Source organism: Olea europaea, chromosome 9 (genome assembly GCF_002742605.1).
Source record: "Olea europaea var. sylvestris chromosome 9, O_europaea_v1, whole genome shotgun sequence".
Lineage (NCBI taxonomy): Eukaryota > Viridiplantae > Streptophyta > Magnoliopsida > Lamiales > Oleaceae > Olea > Olea europaea.
In genome coordinates, this window is record NC_036245.1 from 9,864,747 (window position 1) to 9,875,689 (window position 10,943).

The 10,943-nt window shown below is 31.4% G+C and overlaps 1 protein-coding gene across 1 annotated transcript; it reads left to right on the forward strand.

Annotated features, from left to right (window-relative positions):
* The first annotated feature begins 8,609 nt into the window (after positions 1 to 8,609).
* Positions 8,610 to 9,999, forward strand: LOC111399614 (secoisolariciresinol dehydrogenase-like). The gene is made up of 2 exons (XM_023027022.1): positions 8,610 to 8,715; positions 9,570 to 9,999. Exons 1-2 carry the CDS (start codon positions 8,675 to 8,677, stop codon positions 9,796 to 9,798), a joined length of 270 nt encoding a protein of 89 aa, XP_022882790.1. The 5' UTR covers positions 8,610 to 8,674; the 3' UTR covers positions 9,799 to 9,999.
* The last annotated feature ends 944 nt before the right edge of the window (positions 10,000 to 10,943 follow it).

A 10,943-nucleotide genomic window follows, 5' to 3' on the forward strand; every position in this document is an offset into this window, starting at 1 on the left:
TATGGATCTTATAAATAGTGGATATATTTCACTATTTTAGGTGTGGCCTGGGAGTTGATTGGAGAAAAAAATATTATGAGCCTAGCATCTTGAGAGTTTTCGTATAAATGATAGAAAAGTAGGTGTGGTAAAGTTCGAGTTTATTTTCTTTGTAATACTTGGAGATTGGATTGATGAGTGAAATTCTATATAATTTTAACAATTTTCATATATTAAAGAACTTTGACGGTCCGTTTAATTTGTGCGTTATATTCTTTAGTTTTCCTGTTTGCTAATATTTTTTTGAACAACAAAAGATCCAGCGGGTAAATAGAAATAAAGGGAATTAACGTAAAATTTCTCAACAAATGGTATCACAGCATCAGACGGTTCAGAGTATTGGAGCAATAGGAAAAAAGGTCGCCGCTGAAACATGACGTGGAGAAATTTGACAGAAGAATCAATTTTTGTTTATGGTAGGTAGAAGTGAGGGATTTATTGATTCAAGTTGGACTGCACAACGCTTTGAAAGGAAAACCAACCAAGAGTTCTAGCAAGGAAACTTAATCCAGTATGAGCGATGAGGATTGGGAAGAATTGGATTTGAAGGCTGTAAGCACGATATGTCTATGTCTGGCTACAAACATTTTTGCAAATATTCATTGGATATCTGCTGCAAAGGAACTATGGGAGAAGCTAGAAGAACTATATCAAACGAAAAGCCTGTCAAATCGATTACACCTAAAAGAGCAATTTCATTCAATGCTCATGGAAGCGGGTACATAAATCTCAGACCATCTGAGTGTTCTTAACTGGTTTGTTTCAAAATTGAAGGCTATTGGAATGAAGATAGATGATGAGGATAAGGCATTACGATTCATTTGATCTCTTATATCTACCCATGAAAATATCAAACGATTCCCGATGTATGGGAATGAAATCGTGAGTTTCGCAGAAGTGATAAGCAACTTGATCTCAGAAGACAGAATATTAAGGGGATAGAATATTCCATCTGACAATGCGGTGTTTGTGACTGAAAAGGGAAAGAAAGGCAACACCATGAGGAAGAAAGCAGCTTGTTAGAAATGCTTTCAGACTGGCCACAAGAAAAGAAATTGTCCAAAAGATGGAGCAGGATAGACTAACTGGGTGGAATCGGACAATGTGTCTATCTTGGCGGAGGAGGATGCGAATGTGGTATTGTAAAGTAAGATGAGAACATCATCATGGCATGTCGCCAGTTGTCATGATAGATGATGTATCTTACCGGCGTGGGTTAGCATATCTGAACATAACATTGACTGACATTTGGTGCAAGGTGTGTAGGTATGTGGTAGTGTTGTGATGTTGATGTCTGATGAGCTATCTGGGAAAGTCAGTAGAAAAATGACGAGATTGACTCGTTTTCAACAAGGTGGAGTTTGTTGGGTAATTGTCTCAAAAGTCAAAAATTGGAGGACTTCTATTACAAATAATAAAATATAGTTATTGTATGGAAGACTTAATTAAAATTGAGAGCATGATCCTTGCAAAATTTGATCTCCAATTTACAGCCGATTTTGGAGTCATTTACATGAAAGAATCATTGTTGAGTTAAAAAAAAAAGTCTTGTTTGAGTTTAAATTAAACTCTTTTACTTGATTATTGATCTAATAAATGGTGAATATATTTCATTGTTTTAGGTGGCTTGAGAGTTGGTCAGATAGAAAAATATTATAAGCCTAACATCTTGAGAGTTTTTGTACAAAAGGTAGAAAAGTAGGTGTGGTAAAGTTTAAGTTTATTTTTCTTGGTAATATTTGGGGATTGGGTTGGTAAGTGAAATTTTATATGGTTGTAACAATTTTCATATAGTGAAAAGTTTTGACGGTCTGTTTAATTTGTGAATTATATTATTTATTTTTCCAATTTGTTAATATTATCTTGAACAACAAAAGATTTGTGGACAATAGAAATAAAGGGAATTGGCGTAAAATTTCCCAACAATGAGTCCAAAATTGAATCAAGATAAAATTAATGTAAGTTAAGTAAAATTCAATACTTAAGTGATACAAAAACTTAGTAACATGGCCCATATAATATAAATTGACAAAAATGCACTTATCATGTACGAGAGGCAACCCAATGACCTAATATTTTAATCGGATCAATATTTTTCAATCGAATTTAATAGTTATTGTTTCTACTAATGGTTATTGTTAATGTCTTGTCGATCAATCTCACGTGAGATGACGTTTCTTCCAAATCCGGCCGTCGATTCAACTCTATGCTAACTAATATTAAATTATTGATAACTATAGTTCAACTATTAAACCCAGTGACATTCATGCACCTCAGTTTTTTGTAATTCTTAATTGCAGTTATATGCAATCATATTTTGTCCACGACTGACGAATCCCTACACTCGTATTTAAAAAATTTAAAATACATAGATTCTTCAGCAAAAGCTAAATGCCATCCCCAATTACATGTTTGTCTGTATTCTATGAAGTGCTTTACTATTGTTCTTGTATTATAACAATATTAGAATATTAATCTTTAGGAATATATGTGTCAAGTAATATAAGACAAACAAGTAAATTGTAATATAAGACGAACCAATACAATTATACAATAAAAAATTTATTTTTTTATTAATATCTTAACATTTTCATCAAGGTTGTTCTTTTTTATTTAGTAGAAAGGTATGTGTAATATTCGTTTCTCGACTATCATTTTTACTCAAAAGACTCATATTTTATAAATTTCATTAGCAAACCATGTTTATTCACCCCCAATTGAAGAAATAATCTCTTCTATTATTTTTGTTAGGATTCTGCTACTTATATATAAAAAATATACATAATGGATTACATAATATGATATAGAAGGAAAAGATTGGATAAAAAAATTGATTATATTTTAAATTGACAAGTGATAGAGTCCCATGTGCAATTATGTAATCAATTATATAAATCTTTATATACATATAGCAAGCTCATTTTCGTTATAAATTAGTGCTTGTTTGGTAGGGATTTTGTTAATTGATTTTTTGATCGTTAGAGATAAAAGGGATCCTACCAAAAATTCAAAAATGATGACTGAAATAGTAAAATAACGATCAAAAAATTGATTTTAATTAACTTTTAAGATGTACCAAACAAACTCTTAATAAAAATGTAATGGCCTTGAGATCTCAGTTTTTAGCTCATCATTAACTCATGAACTTGGGGTGTATTTAACCCCCATTATTGTTCAAAATGTATTTTGTAATGGTGGTTTTTCTGAAGAATGTGTGGTTAAAAAATATAAAAAATTTTAGGTTTATGTATAAATTATTGGGGAATTTACAAAAAATGTAACAAAAAATGAAAGTTCCAAAAAATTTGTCATTTTCACTTTATGTGAGCAAAAATGTCACTTTTTTGGTGTGAAATACCCTCATTGACACATTTTTAGTAACATTTAATACTTGATTTGAAGGAAAATCATTGATTTGATGTGATGATTTAATTTATATATACAAAACATGGATAAATATGTATTTTATTGATTAATATGAGTTTTTGTTAATAAAAAAGGGTAAAAGAAATTTAAAAATGAAATATAAACAACAACCCTAACTTTTCTCCATCTTCTTTATTTTCATTGATCAAGAAGACATTTCTGTTATATTTTTCATCTATTTTGAGAGGGTAGCAATTACAAATTATTTATATTTTACTCTTATACCTTTTTTGTTTAGTAAATGTTAAATACAACATGTGCATATTTATTTGAAAATTTTGAAATTACTATGCATTGATTTGTTTGGTTTTGGAGTCCTTCACAAAATGTCATCATCATTAAGGTTTTGAGTAATTTCTTCCATTCAAACCAAACACTATTTTCATTAAATGTCTCTTTAATGACAAGGCCAATCTGACATTTTCATTTTGTCATTTGGTAGCTCAATAGTAACGACCACACTTCACGTGCTGTGTTGGAGACGCCTGAGTTCCACCCATTACCGTTTGCTTCCCGACATTTTCGACAGTTCAACTATCGAATTTGATATTTACAAACCGTCGGGTTAGACGTTTGAAATGTCGAACCCTACATTTACAAATTGTTAGGATATACAGTTTTACTGTCAATTTGGACACTTTAAAACGATGAAAACACTTGCTTTGACCTTTTGCTATTGTACAGATTTACGTATTATGCAGTAACATTTTCATGCTATTAAATACCAATTTATTGATTCTGAATTCTTACCGTTGCAATCCCAACATTTCAAGTATGAGTAATCATTTGAGATTCATTGTATTGCATGGGGAAAGTTTATTCATGCGGATGACGAATGGAATACTAGAGGAGTACACATATGAAAGCAATATCTCCTGTTACACGGGAAGTGGACCAAGTTGTTCCGAACGAAATAACGGGTACTTGTATTTTGCCACCTACTGTACGTCGTCTTCTAGGTAGACCACCCATGCAACGTAAGCGAGCTAGATACAAGTGCACTACCCGGCTCAGGAAATGCACTTAATGTAGAAAAGTTGATCATAACTGGACAACATGTTCGAATCTTATTATATCACAAGCTATGTAAGCAAGCGTAATGTATAAAAATTGTTGTCAACTATAATCCCAAAAATGTTCCCCCTATACAGTGTACATTCTGAACTTATCTTATTAACTTCTTGTTCTTATCATATGCCAGCAAAAAATTGGTCTTTTTTTCCATTAGCAAAGTACCGATCATTACGGTTCCATTAACACAAACAGGATGAATATGTTATTTTCATTATAAACTTAGCTGATTATTATAGTTCCATTAGTTTTGACTAATAGTTTGTTGAAATGGAAAATTGATTTTCATGAGATGACAATTCACAAGTAAAACACCAACATTACGTCCCGACAGTTCATATGTCGTTCCCGACAGATGGTTTCTGTAATTCTCGACAGTTGAGAACAATAACGACTTCCAAAAATACACTATTGCGATAATCCATTATGGACATGCTGTTGCTACACGTACGCAGAGGACGTGACCAAAATCATCCCCACATTATGGAAGCAAAATCTTGTATCACTGCAATCTACTAAAAATTGAATTTTCATCCACACCAAATAAATTTTAATTAGCAACATTGTAAATAGTGGACTCAATTAATAGTGTATAATAAATACCATTTTATGTCATATAGTACTAATATGGAGAATAGAGTGAGGAAGACAATTCCTTTCAAAATTGGATTGAAATACTTTAAACAGTTTCATAGTTGAAGTGCTCTTTCAAATTTTTGAATAAATCAGAGAAAATAATTCTCTTTTCACGTATCTTCATTGCTTCTATGCTTATACACTGAATATTTCACAAAAGCGTACGTAAATGTCGTAACATCCGCTCAACCTACGGTGTTCCACATCACATTATTAGCTTCAACTTACATCATCATTACCATTCCATTATCGTTCGTGGATAGGTAAATATATTTTCAACTTCACAAGCAAAATACGGATCCATTTACAACATACTGCATTAGTTGTACCATGGTTGTCATGACTTTAGCACTTTTAATGGCTCATCATCTTAACACTATCATAACTTAAGTAGGAATTCACATTTAATCTGAAAACATAATCAAGTAGTCGCCGTGACCTATGAACTTAGAAAGAGACGCTAGTGCCTTCATTGCAAAACAAATATTAGTGTACATAACCATTCATAGTTTGCAAATTCCGTCTATCCACTGTGAACTAACGCCACATCCTGCACATCCTTAGTGAACCATTACAACATTCTAACTAAGAAATAATAGACCAACTTTAAGCACATGAATAATATTAAAAATTGATACGTGGGTGCAAAGGTACAATTTTACAAACGAAGAATTCAACGGCACATACCGCAAAAAATGGAGTTTAGCCATAACCTATAATGACATAATCCCACTTTTGAATGAACAAAGCCGCATAAAATGTAATCATTGGACGAGAATATTACAAAATAACGGAAAATATAAAGTTTCGTCCATGGGGATCGTGTTTGTGTATATAGGCTCGCAGTTGATCTGTTGCACGCTTTCTCATTGTTCGTTGCTTTCCTCGATAGTGCATGAACCCATTCTTTTGCCTACCCGGCCTTCTTCACAAGTAAGGCCATTTGTCCTACAAGGTATAGCGAGAGAAACATAGATTAGATCATGATGAAGCATAAAAATGTAACACGTAATGAATCGAACTCATGTCTGGACTGATGTGAACTGTTGAGAAAAACTTACGTCAACCATCGGTATGGATAGTTCATCTGTCAATACCGACACTGTATCAAACTTATATTTTCGAACATGAAAATTTAATAAAGTACGTTGCAGTGATTTTTGTTCCAAGAAATATGAAAACAATACCAAACCTTGAAAACATGAACAAAGTAATAATTTCCATAGAAATCCAACTACAAATTATGGTAAAAATTGTATATTTTTAGAGTTTGTATTGAAGGAACGGTAAACCTTACCTTTTAACCAAACCTATAAATTTCACAACACGAAATTTGCAATAAATCAAGCAGAACTGATGGCGAACATAATAAAAAAAAACCCCAAGTTGAAAAGAAGGGGTAGCATAAGATAAGAAAAAATCATTCCTAACACAGAAACTTAACCCTTCGAAAAAACATACGACTGCCAAAATTTTTAGCTTCAAAATTGAACAATGTATAGTGGTACGATATCCATTCCAAAAAATAAATAAATAAATAAATAAAAATTGGAAGACCATTAGAACATGAACAAAGTAACAATTTTTACAAAACGTCTAACCAAAAATTATAGAAAAAATTTAGATTTCTAGACTTTGTGCTTGAAAATGGCTAAAGCTTAGCTTACCTCTCAACCAAACCCATAAACTTTAGGACACGAAACCTGTGAAAAATCAATAAGAATGGATGAAATATAGAGTAAGAAACGAAAAAACATAAGTTGCATAGAAAACTTTGTATAAACAACCAAAATAGAAAAAATGAAGTGAAATACCAAAATAAAATGAAACACAACAATGTATTACCTGTATGACTACGTTAGTATGTAGATTTGTACGTTAATTTGATGATCTGTGGAAGAAATAGAAGAGATAAAATCAATTTGTAGGGTTTCTTTATTCAAAAATGAAAAGCAAGTGGAAAAGAGAGAAGATATGATGATAGTGTTTTTTGAGGATTTGTTATTTCTTCAAGAATAAAATGGAAAAAGGATATTACTTCTTTAGGACTATGATTGGCAGTCATGTCTCATTTAATGAAGGATATATAAGGTATTTAAAGTATTCAAAGGGGGGTAAAAAGGTCCAAAAATGACAATTTTGCAAGCACTTTAAAAAAGTAACAATACAAACCCAAATTTTGACATCCATTGTAGTTTCCACTAAATTATTTTATTGAAAGAATGTATAGTTAAAAATTAGTGTGAAGAATAATGAATTTTGAAAAATAAAGAAATTTATCTTTAATTAACTTAGATGAAAATAGTCTCTTGGCCTGAATAATTTATTATTTCCCTATGTGTTGACCTATATAGATAAGGGTTGATGCTAAAGCAACAGGGCCTTGTAACAGGACTTGGGACAGGGGTCGAGGTGGCACTACCTTGCCCCTTGATATGATATTTTGATCAGATCAAGGGCCCCTGTCACAACACCTGTCCCCAGCCCTATTGCTATAGTAGGGCTCATAGATAAAAGATCATTTTAAACAGATGTCCACTACCATAATGCGGAGTTCACTTTGTGCAAATTTTAATGATGGGACATCATCTAAAGCAGCAACAGGGCTCATAGATAAGAGATCATTTTAAAGAGATGTCCACCAACATAATGCAGAATTCACTTGGTGCAAATTTTAATGATGAGATCATTCTAAAGCGATGTCCCCTGGCATGCACAAACAAATTAAGTCGAGAAGAATTTTTTTGTTTGTTTGATTCCACTTTTTATATAATTAATTAAATCTCCAATAATTTATATATCTAATATATATTTTAAAAATATGTTTTTCCCCCTTTTAACTGACCTTTTCTTCTGTATATCAAATTCATTTTTTCGCAAAATGTCTCGATGGTAGCGAGACTTGAATTCAAAATGTTCACACATTTTGATAAAATGTTAAACTAATTCGTATAAAATCTAAACTATCAGAGGGTGGATAAATGTATTAAAGGGTGTGTCCACAACTCCAAGTTTATTGGATTTTAAGAAATTATAAATATGATGGATTTTTTTTCTACAGAATCTATAAGAATTTTTATAAAATGGTGAAGCTTAATGAGAATATAATGAACTTCATGAATTTGAATAGTTTTTGCATAAATTTATTAAAAATCATGAAATTCATTAAATCCTTTAAAACCCAATAAATTTCAATTGAGGATGCACATGATATTTTAATATTTTGCATTGGGCAAGGTAAAGTTACCGTTATATAAATCACGGTCTCCTCTATCAATATTCCATTCAGCATTGATGGCTATGCTATCAACTCTTTGAAACTTTTAAAACCCCCTAAATTCCAGTTGAGGAAACACTACACATGATATTTTAAAATTTTGCATTATATAAATCATGATCTCCTATATCCATTTTCAACATTGATGGATGCTATCAACTCTTTGAAACATTTCTCTCTCTATATAAATATACGTATATACAATTCTTTCTATATCTCTGAGCTATGGCAGCCACTGCACAGGTTTTAACTTCAATCACAAAAAGGTCAAAGATCAAATTTCTAGCAATTTAAATATTCTTTTGATGATTATTTTCTTTCACTTTTTTCCAATAGCATCAGTAAATTTAATTTCACTTTGAATGCTTTTTTATTTTAGTTTTTGTTATCTTTGATATGTGTAATTGTGTTGAATATTTCGTGAAGCAACTATTCGAAAAAGTAAAATTCTGGTAAGAGCTCACTTGAAAATTCATCCATGCCTAAAACGTCGGAAAGGAGTATGATGTGGTTTGACAAATAAGGCACAAAGCCTAAGCTATAGTTTTAGTCTTTCTTTATTAAATTATGCCATTTTTATTAATTAGAGTCCTTTTTTAATTTAATTTGATAATGAGATGCTGTAATTTCACTTTTATTTAGCAAAGGGCTGTCTCAGTAGCCTTGGACTTATTTTTGCGTGGGAGTTTTTGTTCAATTTATTAAAATTGAGGGGTTCTCCAATTTTCTTAATTGCAATACATAAGAATTAACGATTTGTCGATCTACTCAAATTTTGGTATTCTTCTGCAAATCAATGAGTCTTGACTTCCTAAATTCAACATGTTTTTAGGCCCACTCTTTGTTCTGGGATATTTATTACTTCGAGCTGCACCTAGGAATCGTGTTAAACTATCTCATCTATAGTGATTAAATAGTAAAAAAAAAATGCTTTATTCATAATTTATCGTTAACCAATATATAATTCATTTTTAATTTTGTCAAATGCTAGACATAATCAAATTTTCATAAATAGAAGACCAAAATTTATCTTTTTCATCAAATATTCAAAGGCACGATTTTCTTTAATCAAATACTACTTTAAACTAAGGCTAAATCATTTTGCCTCTATGTTGTATAGGCTAGAAGGAAAAGTTGCCCTTATAACAGGAGAAGCCAGTGGAATTGGAGAATGCACTGCAAAACTCTTCTCTCAGAATGGAGCCAAAGTTGTCATTGCTGATGTCCAAGATGAACTAGGTCTCTCAGTTGTCGAAGCCATTGGCCCTATCAATTCCACCTACGTCCACTACGATGTTACTAATGAAGATGATGTCAAAAATGCCGTGGACAAAACAATTTCAATCTAGGGAAAACCGGACATTATTTTCATCAATGCAGGAATTGTAGCTTAAACAACATTAAGATGTCATTCTTGAGCAATTTTCAAAAATTTAAAGCCACTTTCAAAAAATACTCATTGCTCACCTAAATTTGAATAAAGAACTACTCATTGCTAACTAAACTTTGTAACAAGTAATACAGAAATGATATGGATGATTGATGGATAACTTTGTACAAATTTGGGTGAGTGATAAGTAACTTTTTAAATTTTGATGAGCAAGTAGTTATCTATAGTAAAGTTTAATGAGCAAAAAGTAATATTTTATAATTCGGTGAGTAAATAGTAACCTATAGTGAAGTTCAGTGACCATTGATTATATTAACTCATATTTCAAAACATGAATTTTAGTGTACTTGGAAGTTGTGTTGTGTTTCACAAGAAAAAGTTTCAATCAAGATTATAATGCTTTAAAATTAGAGAAAATTGCAGTCGAGGTACCAAACCTTTCGTTTATTAGCAGACTTTACCCAAACATTTAGTTTGTGCCACCCATGATACCAAACCTTTCAAAAACTCGCAGTGAAAGTCCAAATAGATGGAAACTGTTAATTTGACAGTTAGTTGATCAAAGATTTAACATTAACCATTATTTTGACTAATTTTAAAAGGATAAAATGGTAACTTTACATTTTTCAACAAAAAATAATAATTACAATATATTAATAATTAAATCAAAATACAAAAACACTATTCATCTTCTTCTCCATTTAGAAAAATTAGGTGGAGTTTTTCTATGGTGTAGTCCCCTACCCACCTTCGCGATAGTATTTTTTTTTTACTTAATAGGAGGGTTTACTTCTGATGCTTGATGTTGGTCCGACAAAGCAGGCTGTGCTGCAAGAAGTCCAAATGCTTGTTTTATGTTAGTGCAAAAGTACAAAAGAATGTCCATTAATTAGTTTATTATTTGAATTTCTTTTTGCCATCAATGTCTCTGTTCAATGTACTGTGAATTTTGGCATAGTTGTATTTAATCGAAACTTCTAATATCTCTTTTTGCATTTACGCAGATGATATTCAACAAGAATGATGAATTAGGACTTGTCGTATTTGGAACCAAGGTATTTTCAAGTGTCTGAATTAGTGTGATTCAAGAAGAGGAAGTGCGTG